Raw genomic sequence first — 23,957 nt, forward strand, 5'->3', positions numbered from 1 at the left:
TTTACGAACGCAACGAAATTGGCCACATTTTCGCGCCAGGTGTGAGCGAGATAGAGAGCCAGATATCTCCTTCTTTAGAAAAAGGGGAAGGAAAAACGTCGAAAACGTCTTGGGAAGCAGTGGCGGGAAAATTACGTCCATGTTCTCTTATCAGCAGCTTGCCACACATCCAGGGCTGGGGGTTGTTGTACATAAAAGCTGCTCAACATCGACCAGGAAGCTTTCGCTAGAACAAAAAAGGCTCACCAATACACCTAAACGATGTCGTGCAATGGAATCCTTGGTACAGGCATGGTCTCCCCTTTTTTGAAGCGCCAAACTCATCCAAAAATATGCTGACGTTATAGTAGGACGGAAGTTTTAGCGAACAAACCAGCAGCAGCAGCAGCAGCAGCAGATCGCATAAAAGCGTTCCACAAGTAGGGAAGCTTCTTCTCTACTGCTATTTCCCATGGCTTTTCCCAAGAAGGAGGCGAAGTAAGCAAGCGTGCGCTTGCGTGTGGAGGAGTACAGTGTTCCACACCTATCAAACCGTTCATTAAACCTGTGCTGCTTTCGTATGTGTGTATGTTTTATGGTCTCTGTTCTTCCTCCATTCCATACACTATGCTCTCTCCCACTCTGTCACCATATTTTCCCGCAAAAACCCAAGCAGAAACAAAGCAGCCGGAGGGTCGATCGAACAAAAAACAACTCCCTCACACACACTCCTTGGCGGTGGGGGGGTAAATGATGAGGGACAATATTTTCCAACCCTATGCTGGGTAGGGTGCCGCATGGTTGTGTTGCGCCCTATGTTTATGTACATTACATTGCTCTTTCGCTTTCTCTCTATCTCTCTCTCTCTCACTTTTTTACTCACTCTCCTGTTTCGCCTGCTCCGACAACAGAAACCACATGCGCTTCGATGAAAAACCGGACGCAAGGATTCACCATTTTATATGGCGGTTCCAGGAACGATATGTTTCTGATTTTATGATCGTTCCCTCTCTGTTGTTCCTTCCCATCAGCAAACACATGCTCGCTGCTCGTGGTCCGTATTTGGTGGTGGTAGTGGGCTTTTGCTAAGATTATAGTGGCCGCACTTGCCAAACTCTTCAGGACATTCGGGGCGATGTTTTAGTTCGTCGGTAGCGCTCGCTGAAGGTGCAAGTGATTTTGTCAGCACGCTCAAAACATCAGCTCTTGGTATCAGTGTAGAGAGAACAGTTTTACGGTGTAGTTTGGGACGTGAAATTAGAATGTGTGAAGTTGTGTTTATCAATGTGTTGATAGTGTTGAGCTAAAGAACAGTGTGTGAAATTGTACTTGAAAAAGCAAGCATCGAAAGTTCCCTTGGTGATAGTAATCCAATTTACAACGATTTCTTGTGACAATACAACCATGACGATGGACGTCAAGCAATCGCGTATGAATGTGAAGATAGCACCGCCGATACCGGACCAACAGGATCAACAGCTGCATCATCATGTGAACACCAAAATGGTGGACCGGAAATCATCGTCGGGCACTAAACGTTCCTTTGACGTAGCGTTTCTAATGCTCCCGGACGAAAAGCTAACGGCAGCACGCAATGGGAAGGCTCCCAAAAGACAGCTTCCACCTGCCCCATCGCCTACCATAGATGTGGAGAGTGATTCGACCCAATCGGAGGATCTCTCCTTGAAAGGTGGCTTCAGTCCGGTTAGATCTGCAGAAGTTGAACGTCATTTCCCGCTGGAAGTGTTGAACGCCACTCGTCACCGTGCATTACTGGTAGATGGTTTGAGTTCCGGGCATCCATCTCCACTGATCCATCATCCGCAACAACCGCACCCGCAACATCAGCACCATCATCCCGCAGTCCACCAACAGCAGCTACAGCATCCCGGTAGTGAGGAACGGCTAGCCTATCTCTTCAACTCCGGTGCACGATTCTACGAGCATCCCTTTGGCGGATTCATTCGAAGCGATTCCGACACGCAGCGTAGCGCATTCCAGAAAGTGTCCAGTATTATTCCGAACGGTTCTCCACTGCCTCCGTTGAGTCCCGATCGACACAGCTGTCCCTCAACGAGCCCACCGATATCTATCAGTCCTTCCGGATCGCAGACGGGTTCGGTTGGTGGTGGTTTCCGGGCGTACGAGTACGGACCATTCCTGTCGCCAAGTCCCGGCAGCCCGTCAGCACCACCGCCAGGTCCGGCACGGTCTACATCTCCAACGGGCAAACCAACCGGAACTCCAGCTGCTCCTGGACCACTTCCAATGCTTTATCGTCCAACCGATCCGAACGATCCTGCGATGGCAGGTACGCCCTATTTCCCAGGTGTTCCACCGTTCGGTTTACCACCGTTTGCCAGCGCACCTGCCCCTGCAATGCCGGAAGCGGTGGATGGTATTATTCGCAATCCAGCTGCAGCAGCCATCCTCTCCACCTTGCTACCATCCGCCATGAGCACCTTTACCCTCTCAGCGCAGAATGTGTGCGCCAAATGCAACATTAGCTTCCGGATGACGAGTGATCTGGTGTACCATATGCGTTCGCACCACAAAAGTGAGCACGTGCACGATCACGCCCGCCGGAAGCGCGAGGACAAGCTCAAGTGTCCGGTGTGCAATGAAAGTTTTCGCGAGCGACATCACCTGACACGTCACATGACCGCGCACCAGGATAAAGCGGGCGATTTGTTAGAGAAGACGACGAACACGGGCGTGGGTGGAAAGAGTGCGGCGGCACGGCTTCAACACCAACACCAACTCCACCAGCAGCAACAGCAGTCACAACATCTTCATGTTGCTTCCACCGGTGGCCGGCTGGCGTAACGTGATCGGGTAACCCGGGTGGGACATCGAGATGAACATCTGTTGCGATTTTTGACGTACGCACACAAACGACAAGCGTCCGATCAAACCCTCGCCGGGTGGTGATTAAAATATGTTTTAATCAGCTGCGCCCTCTTTAGTGGTCTGATGTGAAAAAATAAGGGAAAAATACACCCCGACCGGAGGGTTTCGTGTTTGGAAAAGGAACAAGTGCGAATGTGCATAGCATGTGCAGGAATAATGGGCCATTGTTCGATTCTTTGCTGACGCTCGCAGTGAGTTATTTATGATTTCTTCTTGCGACAAAGGAAAGATGGAAATGCGCAAAAATAATTATGTTAAATGGGAAAAAGTAGTTATATATTAATTATTAAAATGTGATATTAAATGTACTTCAGAGGCGTGAGTTTCGGGTAGGAGTGTGTAAGAAAGGAATAGTGTTGCGTGAAGGATAGGCTCGAAAAGGTTTGACGAAAATGTTTTAGTAAATAGTACAAGTGACGAATTCTCTCGATGTATAGCCAAAAGCAAAGCAATCCCCACCATCATCCCCTGTAATATAAAGGACACACATTTTCACACACTCACGCAAACACACATTAGTGCACACAGTGGAAATGGTAATAATAAATAAATGTTGTCTTATCGTACACCGGAATGGATAATTTTTATTAATGATCATACTGTGCTTTCCGCGGACTTGAAGTGCGGCAAGACATGCACTTATCCAGCCATCCGAAATTCGATTATAAAACGCGTTGCTGATTTTTACGCGCGTTGATGAGCACGCGGGCTTCATAAATCATCTGTTCGTCTTTTTTGGCTTTATCTTTCATTTCTGCCCGGGTTTCTCTAATGTAGAAATGTAAGTGACTGGGGGGCGAGTTATTAATTTCGTTTTCCAGCTAGAAGGAGCTGCATTACAGCTAAGGCAATGTAGGGAGTTGTTTAGCAGCGCTCTGGAAAGTGGTATTAATCTGTTTTCTATTTGTTCATTTATCAATTTAGCGTTTTCGTTTTAATAGATAGCATTGAGATAATCTTATTAGCATTTGGTCGTTAGTTTAAAAGGGGAAATAGTTCATCGTTTGATAACCTTATTTGGATTCTTCAGATTTTTAATTCACGATTGTTTATTATATCAATTATTACAAATATTATTAAATTTTTGAAATAATATTTAAAAAAAAACATCAATGGGACTTAACATATCTCATAGTTATTTTATTTTATTTTATTGTACAGTGGTGGTCCTTCAAATAAGGCCATTTGTTGCTGTGACTTCATTCGATTAAAGAAATGTGTTATATTGGGTCAATTGCTTCTGACAAAATAATTATTTTTATTTTATTTATTATTAAGTGTGACGGCACGTCGCATATAAAAGCATATAAAAACTTTGTCTTTGGTGATCCAATTCTATTGGATGTCTCTTTAATTTACCATAGAAACACTGTTTCAGCTAATGCTGTTTTGACAATATTCCTGAACTGACTGAATATTCCATAAATAATTTAGTGTTACGAATAAAATTCATTTGTAAAAATTTATGTTTTTTATTATTTATTTTACTTTTTTTTAAGTATGATCCCTTGCACCTTAATGTCAACACCGCATGTGATAACCGTGTATATAAACTAGATTAACGGGGCATTTACTCCCTGTTTTTGCCTAATCTCGGGCATGCTATTGGTATTTTGATTTTATATCAAATTTATTCTAGAAATAAGGGCAACGCTGTCAAAATAAGGAAGGCAGTTGAATTGAATTTAATATCAAAATGAAATGTTTTCAATGAGTTCACGATTATATCTTTGGTCCTGGAAATGGGCCTACAATATCGGCCAATCGTCGTGAGAAAATGACAACATATTAAATTCGAAGGGAGAAACATTGAAATATAAAGCAACGTGTTTCGTAGTATTTATGATTTTGTTTGAACGGCCGTCTGTTTTATCTATTTTTAGTCAAAGACACAATCCTAGCAATTACCAAAAAAATATATACAGATTGCTAAATTAGTCCGGATAACATCCCCCCCCCCCCCCCCCCGTAGTGATGACTGACTAACCAACTACGTGATATCGGCAGTCTAGAAAGCCATTTTCGAGGGCCGGCATGACCTCAGAGGTCATTAAGCCAGAAGAAGAGCATTGGAGTTTTACCTTTAAAAGTCTAGTAAACAGTAGTCTTATTTTATTGATCACCACTGTATTTTTTTTTTTTGTTTATTAATGACGGCCAGGCCGTATTGCTTATCATGACTGTATTTATGTTTTTTTAACAAAACTTGCCTATGTTAATGTTGCCGTTTTTGCCATTTTCTTTTCGTTATTCCTTAATTGACTGTTATTAATACACTTTAACGCAATCATAAGCCCTCCTCATCCCGTATTTCATACATAGAAAAAAGATTATTTGCTTAAATTAACCATCACAAGCAAGATGATTCGAATTTCTACCATATGATTACATTTTTCCTCCTCATTTAGTAGTATGTAAAGAAAAAGTTTCACCATAAAAGCGCTCCTTGTTTGCTTGTAGAATTAACATTTCATACGCGCGCAACATGAACCCTGTTTATCAACCTGTTCTTCAAGCCTTTTTGCAAACAGAGTGAGCACATTGTCGAGATAAATGCTTTACTTCCCTTCATTTTGTAACAATTGTCGCTCTCTCTCTCTCTCTCTCTCTCCCTTTCTTCTCGCTGTCACTCTATCAGCCGTCAATCAGGTTCGCTTAGTGCGCCTTAGATATCCTATTAGCACTTCATATTTCGTTGTACACAATCCTCAATCCGACCAAGGGGGTTAATGTCTACCCCGATTTCTTCATACCCTTATCTTCATCACCATCAACCTCGTAGCAGAATTCCTCTAAGCAGTGAAATTTTCATTCGCTAAATGCCACCCGGTTTCCATCCGCTCTGGTTATGGCTTCTAAACGCTTTCAATGTCGGAAAATTGCCCTCCCAGCGAACCCGTTTTGTGCAAATATTGACATTGGTGGGGCGCCACTGCCAGCGCCTGTAGTGTTGAATATGTGCGAATTAACACAACAACGCAGAGGGAGGAAAAAAAAAACGAAACAAATCTCCTGCACCATTGCTGCCAATTTTCCTGATGGAGAATATGCTTTCTTGTTTACCATTTGGCCGATAAAAACTGATGCCACCAGTTCGCCGTTCGATCATCACTCTACGCGGAGGACAGGGGGCGGAAATTGAAGGGCAGGCCACCACCCCAACACGTCTTCCCGTTCGGGTGAACCAACAAAGGCTACGGTTTGATGGCAGATTTCATATATCAAAATTATAGTTTATCATATGTGTCTGTGTGGCGCTGGGATGGCACTATTCGTCTCACTGCCGCTTCTTTTTCCCATGCCATGTCGGCCGTGGGTCGGCGATGAACGATGGAGCACTTAAAATTATTAAAAACGAAATTTCAATTTTCAAATTCGCACTAAAACCGATGGACACACATCCAGCGGAACACTCGTTCTTCGTCAAATGTGGGTTTTCTGGCCGTGGTTTTGCAAAACGTATGTGGTGCAGCGTGTTGGTACTGCATCGACCAAACTATCGGAACTCAGCGGCAGTGGCTCAGTGGTCTTTTGGATGACACTTTGTGACTCACTCCGATCCGACATATGTCGTCTCGGGGATTGGTTTTTGGCATCCGTTTGTTCATTCTTTTTATTTTCCTTCTGCTGCTGCCCAATACAGATGGTTCGTGGAGTTGCCGTCTGTTTTGGTATTGGCAGCAGATTTCCCATTTGATTTTGAATTTTATTTTGTTATTATGTTGCAAAGCTGAATAAACTGCTATGCGTAACTGCTTTGTTGCTGCAAAATGTAACTAATTTAATGTTTGTTATAATGTTTTGATTTGTTTAATAGATTTTACAATGTTTTAACGATTCTCAACTTTATCTTTATATTTATTATAGCTGCAAAAGTAAGCGTAGAAGTAGGAACAGAATAAAAAGAAAGTATCTATTAATAGTATTGATGGTCAATTAAAAATAGAAAGAGAGAAAATGAAATAAAAAAAAGTGGTAAAGAAAGAACGTATTGGAAAAAACTACATTTTTGAAAAAACTAAGAAGGAGACAAAATTACAACTTCATATGTTCACAAACGTAAACTAGAGAAGAAACAGGGTTGTCCACTAAATAACATTAGCTTGTAAATAAAATTTCCACAACAACAGTACTCAAAACAAACACGTCGCACATCATTGCGACAGATTTTCACTCATGATGAACGATGATCTCCATGTTCGCGTGAAACTTTTATGCGTTGAACTTTTCCCCAAAGTCACTGAAAAATGCTCTTGTGTACTTGAACGAACCAACCCCACTTTTCTGCTTAATTTTTCCTTTTACGCCCAAGAAATCTCTACAAAGATGCAACAATTGTCCTGCTTGGCATTTTGACGTACGTTTTAAGAAGGGGACAAGCCCAACGTACATTCCTTATTCCTTTGCCACTTGTTTGGTGGGAGATTTATTAAGTAAAGTTTTTCCAAACAATGTAAAGATTATGCTTCGGAGCACCGAGCCAGACCCTTGCCACTTTTCCGAGGCTTTATCATCCCGTAGCAACCGGGCACAGAACCATGCACGGGCGCCATACGGATGATGGAGTTTGGTCCCTTTTACCGTACCGAGTGTCCACTGTCCTGGACAACAGCGGCCAACTCAACCACCCGGGAAATGACGAATTTTCCCGCCATTCCAGAAGGAAGGAATTTATGGAATCCCACTCCATCCGAGGGCTCAGTGTATCTTCAGAAAGGGAAGTGTAAATCTCATCGCTCCACCAACGTGGTAACATGATATGTTTGCTTTTCTAATTAACAAATTAAATCAATGCGGATGCGCACGGTACAGTGACACTCTACGTTCGCCTGTTCTGTCTGCTATCGTTTGTGTACGACCATAGGACGTAGTGTCCATTCGAGTGTGAGCGGTACCGGTTTTTGGGAAAAACTTTCCCTCCTGTAGTGTTTACGTTACGGAGATCGGTAAAACCGCACGGTATGTTGGTTGGATGGGCAGTGTAGACTTAAGCCTACCTCCCTCCCAAGTCGGTCCCGCTAGGAGCTCGATAAATTAAATTAAAGCTTTTAATTTATTGTGCGACCAGATTAGCTGCTACTTACGGGAATTATTTAATAAATACATAAAATATGCTATTGTTTCCCCAAAACCTGTACATGGGTCTCCGTCAGGGTTTTGTTATGCGTTTTGTTGTGATTGTTGAAGTGATTTGTTGCAGTTTGAAATCGATTTAAACAAGCTTCAGAGTAGATTAGAAGAAATTATTGCTTTCAAACAAACGCTAATACACTTGTTATTGTTGATCATTCATTGCAACATAATTTACGTTCTATTGCTTTGCATCTTTAGGAGATTCGCTCCCGATTGCGCCTAATTTTATGCAATTCACGTAACATAATTATTTTAATTCTTCCTGTCTTATGTATATAAAATGTTATGATTTACACATATGTGGCATGAGTTACTTGTAGTAGAGAGGCGAATGTAGTCTCATGACTCAAAGACTCTTTAATTAAACGAAAAAAAAAGTTTGTAGCTGGTCACAAATCGAGTAGCTCTAACCGATTTCACGTAATTGTTGGCTTCTTGGATTCTTGGACGAAATATGAGCACATGTTTAATGACAGTTACGTTAGAACTACCAACAGGTTAAAGAGAATTGTTGTTCATATCTAATAAACGTGAAAAGTAGCGGTTGAGCCACTTCTTTTTATGTTTTTTCTCCTTCATGGTCAATAGAAAGTCAAGAAAAATCTAGCTTTCTTCAGTATTAATAGCAAATACAATCCATAAGATGCTACCTAATCCTAGTTTTGATAATGGTGTTGATGATAATGATGATAAACCACACCCTTTACCAACGCAAAGGTCCCTAAATTTCAAAGGTGATAAAAAAAAGTGATTAATGGAAAAGTTAGCGGTTGCCTAAAACAGTTTTTTATTCAATTTCTTGTCTTATTCTTCAGAAAAGGAAAATTCTAAAGAGAAATAAGTTTCTCCATTTTGTACATATTTTTTTCGCGCAGTTGCATAAGAAATTTTTGTTAACATACAAATAATCGTTTACAATAAAATACAATAAAAAATAAAAATAAATAGAATAAAACGTTTTACAAATAAAATAAATTGGCTCGACAAGGCATTCTTTTTGGCCTAGTGGTCATGCCGACCATGTAATGTCTTAATAGACTTATTTTTATCACGGTCCAAAAGCGATTCGAATCCCGCTCCTACCGTGTGTAGAATAGCGTTGGCAGATTTGGGATTAGGAAGAATCGAAAATTGAATCCCTAGAAAAATTCGAATCGGATTGAATCCTAATTGATAGATGCGATTGTGATTCGGATTCGATTGGGATTTGAATGCTAAAGAATTAGATAAAGATTTGATCTGATACGGTTTCGATACGGTTTCAGATGATATACATACAACTAGGATTCTCTATCTTATTTGAACGGAAATGGACGTGTTCTTGTCAAATACAGTATACAGAATACATAATATAGAACCAGAAATAATTAAATGAAATGGAAATGGAATAGGCAAAAAGGAAATTTATGTGATCATCCTGTATTTTGCTGAAGCGAAAATTCCCTTTAACCCGTTAAAACAAAACAAAAATTGGTAGCAATTTTGAAAGGTAAAAAGAGTAACTGCTTGAATTGTATTCAACCTTACTTTTTCATATTTTGCACAATATGATCTCGAAAGATCATCGTTCAAATGAATTACTTTCTATAGCATTGCTGTTTTCCATTTCAGCTAGGCGACAATTTCTAGCCCCACAGCATCCAGATTTACTGTTCACCCATAAAACATAATTTAACGTTTTATTTGCATACTGTCCCGTTTATGGGCCAGAGCACGCACAAATGCAAGCAATAAGGTAATAAATTTTACGATATGCTTCAATGCTACTGCCCCAAACCCTAGCGCGTTGCTGTTATTTCGCGTCGCTATTGCTTCTTTCTTTATGCCTCAAACAAACTGGCAAATCAATGAGGCTTTCAAATTTCATCAGACACACAAATTGTGGTAGAAATCCTTTGCGAAAGTACACCAAAACAAATGCCACCGTGCAAAGACGTTATGGCACAGCCAAGATGTTTATATTTCTGGTTGTGGTGACAATGGAAAACTACAAAAAAAGAATTTCACGAAAAAATAGAATATGCATGCTCATCGTGCTCGTTATGGAAAATAGTTTTTTCACGCACTGCATGAAGGAAACTTTTTTCCCTCCACCGCTAACGATAAGAAAACAAACATCGATGAAATATTCACCGCATAATCATTTGTCGTGGTTTTGTCGCGAAAAAGTTTTCCACAAACTTGATCCATCTAACCTTCCTGCTTGGGTGGAAATTCATCCTGAAATAGTAAAATTCTTCGTAACAAGATTGGATGGTGGTGGAAGAAACAAGTTTTATAGCTTTGTAAAGTTCCTTCCTCGTGAAGTTTTCTTCATGCTCAACCAGTAGGCACTCAACACTTCCGGTGCCAATAGTTTGGATCGCGTTTTGGTCGATTAAAGTTTGAAAATGCAGTTTCTCGCTACAGCGTCGGTTGTAGCCTTTCCCCTCTTTTTTCCAAATTTAAATTTAATAAACCAATAGCTTTTCCAATGAAAACTCAAGATTTTACCGCACTCACACACACACACACACTCTGAATTACACTAGTGTCAGCATACGAGAAACAGAAAAGTGGATCAGAGTGCACAGTCTTTTTTCGTTTCATTCGGCATTCGTCCCCTTCTCATCGGAAGATGTGTAATTTACGGACGATCAATAGCGAATCGACAGCCGAAACGATGAATAATGATTTTTATGCTGCGTCGCTGGGAACGTTTGAGAACGCTGATTTTCATTACCAATGGATTGCGAAATTTGATTAGTGTTGCACAGTGTCTTTTTAACGACGCGCTAGATCCTTTCGGGATTACGTGGTGTGTGGTGGAATAGTGTCTTCCCTGGCACTTTGTAAATGTGGCAATCTAGGGTCGCAATTCAGAGTTGAAAAAACTATTTCCTGATACAATTACAACATTAAAAAGGGTGTAAAAATAGTGCTTAAATTAAATAAATACTAATGAAATTAAGTTGCAAAACATTATGAGAATAATGTGCGAAGATTTGAAAGATTTATTATAAAAACTTTTCCAAAAATATCTAACATAACCCTTTTACAAAGTTCAATAAGCGTTACAGCCGTGATGTATGTATGCTGTACTGCTAATTGCATAAATTGAGGAGTTTTCGTCATTTTTATTCGTTGACTTCAATGTATATTTTTTATTGAAGCTTACAGCTCACATCAAACACTTGTCATAGCAATTTAATTTTAACTGTAAACAAACGTAAATAATAAAAATTGAATTTGGTTTCCTAAAAATATTCTTTCCTTTCATCCGATTGCATGAAAATCATTAGTAATCAGTTCGTAAACCAAACTGAACCACTTAAATCATTTCTTCTTTGCCTCAGTTCCCATCCAGATGGTCACCTTCTTTCGCTAAGACACTTGAGACAAACGGCTCTGCACACACGCAAACCATTTCTCCCCCGAAACCAACGACCAAATTCTTAAGAGTTAAAGCCGAGTAATGCTTCTTAGTATTCCACACGCAAAACCGAAAGCACCGATCAATTCTCCGTCACTTTCTCATCATTCCAGACGGCCCCGGGGAAACAACGGCTGGGCGACAGTTTGATTAATGTCTTTTCGATTGACTTGTCCACCTCGGCACACTCAAACTGGGTATTCAGTTCGATGGCAATGCTGCTGTTCTAGCATGCTTCACCATCCGCTTACCCTTCGGGCCAAAAACTATTTTCATGGTACCATGCTTTTCCGTCGAGGAGATGGAGGCGATAGTTTTTGGGACGATATAAATCGGAACATAATTTCCCAACCGTCTACATCATCATCATTCTTACTCTAATGGGAGTTGCTTGGAATTTTCGTTCCTGGTGCGCAATGTTACAGACTCTAAGTTGGATTCGATCGTTGCAATAACGCAATACGAGTGTATAAATCGAGAAGGAGAAAAAAAAAACAATTAAACAATTCCAATTGACAAATCGTAACGAGCAATGTGTCCCATGAGTGCGCACCATTGCTCATATCAGCCGTGAAAGACAGGAACAGTGATTGCTCAATCAAAGATGGCAATGTTAGGGTGTGTAAAGGAATTATTCTCCTGTTGCTAGGTTGTCGTTGTTGATACAAGCGGGAGTAATTGCTGCCGTCTTCTCCTACTTTGAAACTGAATTTTGTGAGTTAATTATCCTTTGTACCATTTTAATTTATTTTCAATTATTCTTTTGTTTTATAATTTTTGTTTAATGGATATTTTACTGCCTCCTTTTACATCTTGCCGAGACAGTATCGATATAATAAGGATTTCCATGTTTCCATCTTGTCAGTTATGTTAGTCGTTTCTTATTCTTGGCTTAACGATCTTCTAAGGTCACGCCGGCCATTGAAATGGCTTACTAGACTGGCGATACCACGTAGTTGGTTAGTCAATCCTCACTACTGGGAGACAGTCCGGATGGGATTTGAACCCCGGTCCTGACGTTTGAAGACCGGCGCCGCTGTCGCCTACACCAGCAGGCCCCTGTTAGTCGATTCTTTATCTTATTTTAGTTAGAAGTGATCTGTAAAAGTAATTTGTTATAATTTCCGTTTTTAATTACTGTTGAAACGGTTTTTTAATAAAAAAATTCTCTATTTCACAAATTAGTATAAAAAATTTGTTTACCGCAGGAAACACATAATGACACATTTATATTAATCACAGCATCATTGTTTCGAACAATGTGGATGATGTAGCTTGACAAAAATTTATGTGTTTATGAGCTTCCTTTAAAAACAAGAAGGCTCAATTCTTCATAGCTAGATGTGGCTGTGGTAATAGTGGTTTGTAGCGAATCGCTTTCCGTAAAAATTTCAAAATATTTAATCTTATTTTCTGTTTCAGTATATATTTTATTTATTTTTATTTTTTAAATAGCGGCCTGGCCATATCATGAGTGAGTTGAAGCCTTCAATCGAATTGTAAATTTTAATTAAGAGGCGTTAAAGTTTATTGCTTAAGTGGCCAGTGTTTTTCTTCTTTTTTTTATACAAGCGAGCGAATATCTTATTCCTAGTTTTTAATCCTGTTAGTTGTACCTGTATGAGGCAGTTCGTTGGGGAGGCGATAGTTGGATCGAAGCTAAAATCCCACGTGATAACTATGAGTCTAGTAAGCCCTTTGATTGTCGGTATGACCTAGTAAAAAGAAATTTTCTCTGTTACAGGGTTTTTACCGGTATTATTGACACATCCAGCGCGTTATAGAATCGTTGGAGCATACTACTCGTATTGACTCGTTCGGCGCGCTATTGACGTCTTCGGATGATTGTATTGATTTGATCTGATATTGATATTGATATTGATTGATATTGATTTTGAAAATTATAACGGCATTCTAGCGTCATTATTAATTATACATAAAAAGAAAAAATATTTAGTTGAATATTTACACTTCTGCACAGTGTAATTTCTTACGTATTTCATTTCTTATTTGTTAAAAATAACACAAACATTTCAAATTTAGTATTGAGGTGGCCTAGAAATAAGGGCAGTTTAGTAAATCAAATCTCAAGTGATTCTGATTTCTCCTCCTTCAATTCAGTCGTAAACCATTTGCCTACGATCTATTACACCGCCGGCCAATCCGACTCGCAATGATCCATCAATTAGCGATCCAAACAATCTCATTATTTACAAAATACACACAACTCAACAACATCAACAACGGCTCCGATACCGGCAGATCGATTACAAATCGCCCGTGCAACATGCTGCAACACACACACATCCGACGGCGTGCGTGAGACGGCGGTGCGCCCGGTGCTTTGTTTGATCCTGTTTTCACACGCAACTGCCAACAAACAAACGAGTATCGATTATCGGCTCGGAATGTGCGTGCGTGCATGTTGTTTGCTGCTTATCGAATTACAATAAAAACGGCTAATCTGTTTATCGGACCCGAACCGGGCGGACACCCGCTGGCACCGAAACTCCCATCCCACAAACAGAAGCCAAAGGTGTCAAGATGCGCACGACGTTTTCCCTTGAGCCCATTTTTCCAGCGGCCGATATAGAGACATCACTTCACACCATCATCCGAAGCCGAAATGGGCCGAACGGGTGTGGGTGGGTTGTGTGCGTGTACGCCATCATAAATTACTCAATCTGGTACTTCCGGTTGAGCTCGAGCACGTGTCCTTTTCGGCGGTGCGGACAAAGCGCAAAGAAAACCTCTACCACCCGGGTCGCAATCTACGGCTACGGCCACGTGCCGTCAATTTACGGTGGATTATAAACCGACACTTCCGCTGACTGTGAGATTCGATTTGCTGCCGAACGCTTTCGGCTTTATGGCATTTGTCCGGGCACGGTTTGTCGCTCTCTCTCTCTCTCTCTATTTCTGTCTCAAGAGTCCGTGCCGGATGATTATGCTTCATTAATATCAATAAACGGGAAGATGCTTTAGCGATGATGCACGGTGAAGTTCTCGACTAGCGAAATCTCATCGTCACCGAAGGAAGTGTCCGATGACCCTTGTTCGTCCGAAACGGTGTCTTGTCGTCTGGTGACACCCCAGGACCGTACGGCATTAATATGTTCGACTATTATTTATGCTAATTTGATTATGCCAAACGTAACACAAGCACACTCGTCCTGCGTTACTGAGCTGTGGCGAAACGGCCGTCATCACCGTCAGTCGAGCCGTGGTATGGCAACAGAAAGGAGAGGAAAAGAATTGGATTAACAGAAGTTTCCAGTTTGCCAACGATTGGTGCGAATCGGGGTGCTAACTTTGGAGATAAATCTCACCAGAAACAATAACACAAAGTTTGTGTGCATTGTTCCCGGATATGCTTTACTTCAGGAAGTCCTCCAGTACAGTGGAAGAGCTAGAAATAATGTTTCAAAAAAAAAAACCCTCAACACACACACCAAACGGAAACGATGTGTCCTGGATGTAGGATGTAAGATGTTTCCCGGGAATAAAAACTTAACCACCAACCGATTGCAGCTTTGGGCTTGGCGACCGAAACTGTGGTTAAAACTTCCTGCCAAGGCGGAAATGATGGTATGCATGTACTGGGAAAACCATCCGACGAGTTTCCGATCGCGTGTTTACAATCATTGTACACATACGGGAAGATGTGTTTCTACAAAATGGCAAACTGAGATCGGTAAGGAAAAGTGAAGATTTCTTTTGCGTAATAAGATAATTAAGAGTCAAAATAATTTCGAAGACTGATGTTAAGATGTTGAAGTACGTTAATGTCATATAAATTAGTTATTGCGGTATTATTTTCCTTATAAATCAAAATGAAACACTTTGGAAAGTAATTAAAAATATTAAACGGTCTAAATACTAAGTAATTATTGTAAAAATCAAATAATTTTTTTTATACATTATAAAAAAAAATTAATCATACTTTCAAACTAAAACCAACTTTTTAAAATAATTATCATGGATGAAGTTACAATGTTTTGTGTCGGAAATTACTGTGAGGTCAAATTCGAGTAGTTTTTGATTTGTTGGAACGATAATAATCAATTTGCTTAAAAATATTATGCATTTATTTAGTTTAGTATGATGGCTCTACGTATTGTATAAAAAATTTAAGAGACAATAGTGAAACACAAAATGTAAATTTTGAAAATGAAAAAAAAAATTAGGAACATTAGTTTGCATCAATATTTTATTTGAGGTTTTTTCATTTGAAACTTTCTTTCAAATTGATGAGCAAATAGCAATAGAAAAACAACATTTCGATTTTTTTTGTGATTGGTTTCCAAATTTTATTGGACTTTTTCTATGGCTTACATGTGGTTTTGAATCTGCTATGGAATTGTAGTCATTTATTCATTCTTTCAGATAACGATAGCGATATAAAATGTCACAAAAAGCAATCGATCTGTGCCATTGTTGCATCACATGCATCATTATTTACATGCAACTCACCCATTGTTCGTGTCCCGTACAATCGGACACCCATTCGCACAGATTTCGGCTGTTGCGTCCGTACGGAAGTGAAGCGCTTGCATCCTTTACATTATTATTTAAATTCGCCCACCCGAATTCCATCCCATCCGCTGTAAACAGCGACAGTGAAAGCATCGTGTAATGAAAGCTCCAATTTTCCAACGGAGCGGCGGAACAATGTAAACCGGCAAAGAAAGGCGGTCGGATAAATCTGCCGGAAAACTCTCCGCCCGTCGCTGTGCGTGACCTCGTGTGTGGTTTTTCCTCACTAACAGACACACGCGCACTGCTCGAGAAATGCATGAACATGAAAACATTTGCCATTTAATTGTAGTACAAATTTATTCTACCCAGCAAAAGGGGAAATGGAACTCGTACACAATACAATTGGAGTAACATGGTGGATGCAAATACGCCGAAATAATCCTCCCCAGCCTCCCGTGTTGCCAACCGTAACACACTTCCTTCCGGGTCCATATTGTCCGCGTGGGTCGTTTTCTATCGGTTAAAACAAGCAGCCCGAACGAACAAACGGAACGCCGCGGACTACGGAATTTGATTTATTAGCCAGTCGGGTACGGGGTACAGCCTGGTACGGAGGACGAACCGCGCTGTTTGGCGCCCGGTATTGCTCACTGTATGTGAGAATGTCTGCAACCGTACCGGTGCGCTGATATCGAAAGGATAAGGTCAACTGAACTGGTACCGGTCGGAATGGGGATTAAAATTTGAATGAGGATTACTGTCAAAATTGTTCCTTCCCACTGGTTGGATGCACCGTGCCTGATGCTGGTCCGGAACTGGTACCAGATTTATAGAACTTTCTCTAAGCTACTCGATGTTTGTTTTTCCTTTTGAATTGTTTTGCTGAGCTAGTTTGGAAACAGGTTTCTATCGTACCGTGGGCAGAGCAATTCATGCATTTACTCGCTACTAATCTGATCATTACTTCGTCAGCTGAAATTCATTTGTGTCTGTAGAAAATGTGAATATGTTTGATTCTTTCTTTACTATTCCAGTTAAATATTTAACGGTATGTCTCTTTCGAACAATATTTATTCAAAGAATGCTTGTTACCTGGTGAGAGTGATTTGCACATTTTGTCGTAGTCCCATTTTTAAAGCTAGCTACTCTATTACGACATAATAATACCTCTTATCAGGCCTCGAACTGTTACATGATCAGGCCCCTTATACTAAGACTTGACTAGTTCTATTAGTTAACAAGTGCAAAGGTTAATATTGAATAAATAAACCAATACTTTTACATCTTTTTCCTGTTCAGAACTGTACCATATTGAAATGAAATGTGTCAATGAAAATAATAAAGCAAATGTTGACAATTGTTTCAACGATTTTCTTACAAATTTACTCGCTTTTTGTGGGGACCTTTCTGTACTGCAAGCTTCTTCTCTCTAGAGATTCAGTTATTTTTCATTTCTCATTTAAATACACCTAAATAATTTACTAACTTCATTCCATTCCTATCAGAAAAGAAACTGGTTTAGTTCAGTTCTAAAAAAATCCATATTTTGGTGCGGTTTTTTCTTAATAAAACTTATTATTTTATTTTTATTATAACTTAGTTAAAGGCAACTGAGTATGCCCGGAGTAAGGCTAAGAATAAAAAGGCAATGTCTTATCGTTATTGATCCTTTTGATCATCACAAGCGGTGTTGCCAAAACGGCATTAAACCGTCATAATTACTTGCAATTAAATAAATAAATAACTCAGTAAAACTAATTTTCTTAGGAATTATAATTATTCTCACTATTTATAAGCTAATTTGAAACTTTGAAGCAAAAAGAGATACTGTTGGAAATCAAATTGTGTTGTTTTTTTTTTAAACATTTCATTTTCACAAGAATAACGCTACTTCTCACGACAACTTTCGGCCAACTTTGCCGAGAAAAATTATTTAGATGTATTCTCCTCTTCAAATTGCCTCAGATATATCCGATGTGGCAGAACTAAGGCACGCTAAGGATGGCATGATGCTTAAGGTCCACCGGAACTCCCAAATGCTTCATTTTTTCCGCGCTTGCATCGAGTGCTTGCTCTCGATAAAGAGGATGAAGTGATCTAAATGATCACATCATCCTCTTTATGATATTTTGGTGAAAACTTTTGCGACTACTTCTGTACTAAAAATGTAGCTGATCACTGACAGTCTTGTAGGAGAAAAAAGACAGGACGTAATATCCTTTTCAGTGCTTGTTTTTGTTAAATGCTAAAGTCGCATAAATAATTGGACGGTCAAATCCCGGCTTCCACTCTATAGACCTCTTGTTGTTTTAGCAATATTTAGAAAAGGCCAACTCTTGGAACAACTTCTTGGAAATCAGATCAAAGTTAATAGGCGAGAAGCCTGGAGCAACAGGAACAAGTGACTAAATAGCTATACAGGCCATTCGTTGTTCCATCAAAACTCTACATTGTTTTTCTATCGCTAACAGTTTACCCGACTCAAGTTTGTGGTTGCTCTGTAATGGCTGTTTGATTACTGACCACAAGGAAAACCCATTATCCGACCAAAATATAACAAAGTGCAGTTTGCATAACCCAAAATAAGCAAAAAAACAGCAAAAAACAAGAAGCATACATTCAGAAACATACTGACCGGCGGATGGAATGAAATTTATCCTTTTTATGCTAATAGCTGATGGCCACTTGGTGCCCCAGGCAGCGTAGTTCAATTACTATTCATTCGCTCCGCGTGATTGTGTTGCTCCATCGCAGCCAATCTCGAACGCAAACCGCAAGCCCACGTCCACTGGCTGATTGTGCACGAGGATGCCGCAGGATACAAACAAAAAATAAATCGACCACCCACACCCACCTCTCAGTAGCGCATAAAGTTATGTAAATAACAATATGATTCTCGCCACTGGTTCTGCCACCGACGTGATCGTGCAGAAAGCGACCAACTCCAACCTGAGGAACGCACTCTCAAACGGAGCCAGCAGCAGCGCCATTTCCAAAAAAAAGAGGATTGCTTTTATATACAACCGGGCAAATATTTCGAAAAGGGCGGAGCTTCGGTGACGCTGATAAGAGAGCGTCGAAAAAGGGACGACAGTGCTGCAAAGTATTTGGATAGCCTGGCACACACAGGCGCACTGGCGCATGTTTTGTTGCCGCTAGGACACAACAGCACACCAACACCAGCGTAGTAGACGAAGCTTGCGCTCATACTTTAACCATTTTCCATCCCCAAAATCATCGCCCACTTGGATGCGAAACATATACAACCCCTAACGCGTCCATATTTGCACGCTCACAACCTCAACCGAACTCCACCAGCAGCAGAAGCATATCGTGGAGCATAAGTTGCTGGAAAATATTAGCGACAAACGCGCTGACAAAAAGTAAAAATAAAAAGACAACAAAAAACATACGAGGAGTGGGATGGAAAATATAAGGGCGGAGGCAGTTTTATGTCATGTTTCATATTTTTCTCTCACCCAGCACACAAAGGACTCTCAAACCCTCCCCCACAAGCACACGGTTTTCTTCTGCACGATCTTGTTTTGTCCACACTTATGTTCCAGTGTTGCAGTGGGGCTGTCCGTGTTGTCTACGTTCGATAGCACCAACAAAAATCTGCTTTCCATGTGCCAGAACATCGGTGGGGAAAGCTTTTGCGTGCTTTTTTGTTTGATATTTTTTGCCGCTTTGCCGGTTCAGTATTATGGTTTTAGGAAACACATTTTGCTGAGCTCTTGTGGGGAAGTTTTTTTTTCGTTTACTCCGTATGTATCACTTGTATCACCTTAAGATCGCGTACACTGTGGGACTTTGTGGGTGGAAAGCCGAGAGAAACAGACGAGTGAAATCATAACGAGGTAGAAACTGGAAGGACCTCCCTTAGTTTGGGCACACAAAAAAAACCCCTCGCAACAGAACCACCCACCCTGATGCTTGCCGGGATGGTTGTGTTATTATTTTTTATGGAGCTCTTTATGGAAATTGAGAATATTGCCGTGGTGGTATTATTTCTTCTAGTCCCGCTAGCGCTGTAGCGTATTATACTTTTGATATGGTATATGGATCTTTGTACGGTGACCCAAGTGACGGAACGGAACGAATTCATGCATAAAACGGGGTCAAGCTGGAAACGATCCTTGGTATTTTTGAACCGTACGGTTGCGTCATGTGAAAGGCGCGCTGTTTTGAACTATGAATATCATTTTTTAAAGTGAGGAAAAAGGAATTACGACGTTACGCGAAAGATGTAACTCATTCTAAGCTGGAAATTCCATCCCAAGTTGTTTAAGTACTTCTACGTTGTGTTCTATAAAGCTTACTGTTTGAAAAGATAACATTTTTGTCGAAACAATGAGCCATATAATTAGAAATAATTCAAATAAATCTCCTTATTAGAATATATCTACTATAGAGATTTCAAAAACGTGCCTTTTTAGGTACAAATAGCTCATTCATTTATTTCACAAACAACAATCAAGACTAAGAGTTTAAATAGAATTCTCTTAGAATCTTCTTGGGCTTAGCGATTTGCTAAGTAATGCGCCATAAGTAATAACGAAGATGGACAGTCAGTTGTCTTGCTCTGTGAAGACCAACGCCACTGTCGCCTCTTCTACTGGATCGCCTCTGAATCAGAGCAGTGTGGCCTACAAAAAGCTTTTGATTCACCTACACGATACGGCAGGGAAAAAAACGGTGAAAATTTCTTCTATTAGTCAATCATATGGAGCAACAGGAACAACTTCTGAAGGGTGTGTTATATTTGTAAGCTCCTTAAAAACAAATAACATTCTTAAGATGGCATCGAAAGCTCGATCAATACTTTCGAATGTAGTCTTCCAACACCGATTACCACGTTATTAAAAAAAAAAAACTTCAATATTTTCACACCAAGGCAAGGACACCAGGGAAGTTATAGGATTGTACTTCAACATACGCTCAAGTTGAATAATTCTATAGTTTGACATCATCGAGGCTGTCATAAGGTCACAAATCTTAGGACAAAAACTTTATCCGTCCTTGTGTTAAGTTTACCGATAGTGTTGAGTTTTAATTCTTGTATCTCTCAGAAGCTGAAGTTGCCTCGATATTACTAGGTAAAGGTTCTATGACGAACTCTTCTTGGTTATAAAATGATGTTAAATCGCGTCGTTCATGTCACATCAGCACACAGGACATGTCAAGCTGTTGACAGGAAAAATATCCAATCTCTTCCCAAGTCCCACTCAACGAAGGAACGGTAAACTTTACAAAAGTTGATCTTTGTGTCGTTTAGTCTGTCAACCCTCCTAACCATATCTACTTGCAAACGTCCTCGTCGTCGGCGTCGGCCAAGATATCGATCACACACAATACGGTAAAGCCTTTTCACAAAGAAAACAACAACATGCTTCTCCGTTTTTCCTTATGGCGTTCGGAATGCATTTCCATACATTTTATCTATATTTTATCAGTCCCTTAAGATTTTACCCCGTGCAAGAGCAGCCAAGGAGCAACTTTTCAATGCAATTTTCCTGCACCGCACCTAAGAAAACCGGGCAATGGAGCATATTTTTCTCTCTTCTCCAGTCCTAGACAAAATCTGTTCCATTTTGTTTCGAAGCTTTCCTCCATGCGAGGAAGAAAGGCTTTGTTGTGATGGTGGTGCCATTTAAATATCAAAACAAACGACCTCCTGCTATCATAAATAAGTGTGGCATAAGCAGTACCAACTGTATTGTGTGTATGTGTTGTGCCTTTGCAGCTACACACAGATCCATGCGGTCGAGCATATTGTTTTGCGTTGCGCATAGGTTTTCTGTTTACAGTTCCTGTTTGTTGGGGTTGTTTTTCTTCGTCTCTCTCTCTCTCTCTCTCTCTCTCTCTCTCTCTCTCTCTCTCTCTCTCTCTCGTGTTGTTCCTAGTACATTGTGATTCTATTTTGCATTTCTCTCCCTCTCAGCGGGATGTTATGTGTTTGAACTGTACTGCTCATTATTTTCCTACTGTATTGGGCACACACAAACACATACAGTCGTGCAAAAACACGATGAAAATGGGAAAAACTCACAAGCATACGGCAGCAGCACACCAGCAGCAGCAGTAAAATGCACTAAATTTATGTGCATAATCAGACGGACTGTGTCAGTACAAACTGCAGAGCAGCTACACACTTTCCCAGCTGCTTTTCCCGAAGCCAAACTATCCTCGGCCATTTGTTTTTCCGCTTGCTGCATATGCAATTCCGAAATGACCGTCCGACTGGGGCCGTATGCGGTACGCTGATGTGCCCTTTTTTTGATGCTGGCAAAATTTAATTGCATGCCAGAATTTTTCAATCATTTCCACTCTCGGCGCTGATTATCTATTGCAGCAATTTAGGCGCTAGCGGCATATTTTTCCCTTTATCGTTGAGATCTGCTTTGTGAAGCGAAATTTAACGAGCTGGAAATTGAGACTGGTTGGAAGTTTTCGTGAAATATTGTATAAAAATGTACATTATACGCCTATTTTGTGCAAATCTACGATTGTTAACTAGAACAGGAATATGATTTATATGGTCCTTTGAAGAAGTTTTACTCTAGTCGATTATCACAAACTTCAACACCTAAAACCCGCATCTTCTAACCCTCAGTTCGTGGGTAACTATTTCGCTCTAGTTCCTAGCTCATTAACGTATGCTTCAACAACGATCCCTACGAGACCAACATTATGTTAGCATTTTTATGCTCTGCTTGTCAAGCTCTCTGTGTCTCGTGCACCCACCGCGACAAGTGGATATACCTACCTACACAAACACACATACACTCAGCTTAAACAGCTTGTTTCTGGTGCATATACTGTAACCCGCCGGTGTCTAGCCCATGTGTTTAGCACATTGTTTGCGATTATCCTCCCCGAGTGCTGGCACACAGCATCTCATTTAGCAAACAATAGCGCACCAGAAATATGCTGACATATGTGCACCGGCAATAGGCCAACAACGAAGAGGAGGAGACAAAAAAAAATTCACCAAACTCGTCCCTTTCTGGCGCACTCGTTACTGCCGCAAGAATCGTCCTTTGCCAGGGGATTCAGTTCACCTAGGGATGAGATCTCGTAGGACCCGAGGGCCTTCGGCCGCCCGCAGGTTGATTTTGAGTTAGATTTTTATAGCATTGTAATGGACTCACACGGACCCGGTGTGTGTGTGTATTTCGCCCCGGAACGATGATTACTGTTATTACTGCTTATATAGGGTGACATATGGTGCCGAAACCGCGGCGCTACATTAAAAGGATCTCTTCATCTGTGCCACTCGATGTCTTCGGCGGAGGGAATGTAGGTATGAACCTTGTGGAGAAGGAAACAAGTGCGAGATGAAATCGGAACCACCAAGCAAGTGTGGTGACCCGTGGGCATAGACGACTAGAAAAGATAGATCCTGCGGAATGAAAAGTTTATGGAGCTTTGATTTTTTTTGACATTTAAAGGACACTTAAATTGACTTTTGAAATTTAAGTATATTTTTAAGATAGGTTTTATTTTAGTGTTAAATTTTCTACTTCCTAATACATCCCCTATAATCCGAGATGTAGCCGCTTCGTGCGATTTGTATGCTGCATGTGGTGTGTTAAGCGTATTGCCTAACTAACAGGCGCGAACACTTATTCGTGGTTGAATGAAACGGAAAGTTTTAATCCAAACTTATTTTTTTTAATTGTTAGTTTTGATTATCTGTGATGTAGTAAACACTTATCGTGTATATTGTGTATAGAAAATACACCAAATAACAAATACTGCACCAACTTTTCCATCCAGAACAGCTCATCATCCTAGTCCACTCGTTACACCCAAAAATCCCGATTGACAGAGGTGCACTGTTTGAACACTTGTTACACACAACCAGTCCGAAAATCCCTAGCCCTAAAGCAAACCTTGCGCTTCCCATCCCCAGTCGCAGATATTCTTTTCCCGCCCATAGCAAAAAGTACACCGTAATGATGAAGTCATTTCTGATGAAGTGAAGTGCAGCGCCCGAAGGATGTGGTGCTCCTGCTGCTGCTCCTGAGGTGCCACATCA

General features: G+C 40.5%; 2 protein-coding genes across 2 annotated transcripts in view; both read left to right on the top strand.

Moving 5' to 3' along the window:
• The window catches only part of LOC126562251 (tubulin alpha-8 chain-like), a 395,370-nt gene that overhangs the window by 182,788 nt on the left and 188,625 nt on the right, over positions 1 to 23,957 (top strand). The window lies entirely within an intron of this gene.
• LOC126562182 (protein glass) lies at positions 1,360 to 2,805 on the top strand. Its single transcript, XM_050218618.1, has one exon. It carries the CDS (start codon positions 1,384 to 1,386, stop codon positions 2,803 to 2,805), a length of 1,422 nt encoding a protein of 473 aa, XP_050074575.1. The 5' UTR covers positions 1,360 to 1,383.

Source organism: Anopheles maculipalpis, chromosome 3RL (assembly GCF_943734695.1).
Source record: "Anopheles maculipalpis chromosome 3RL, idAnoMacuDA_375_x, whole genome shotgun sequence".
In the NCBI taxonomy this organism is placed as follows: domain Eukaryota; kingdom Metazoa; phylum Arthropoda; class Insecta; order Diptera; family Culicidae; genus Anopheles; species Anopheles maculipalpis.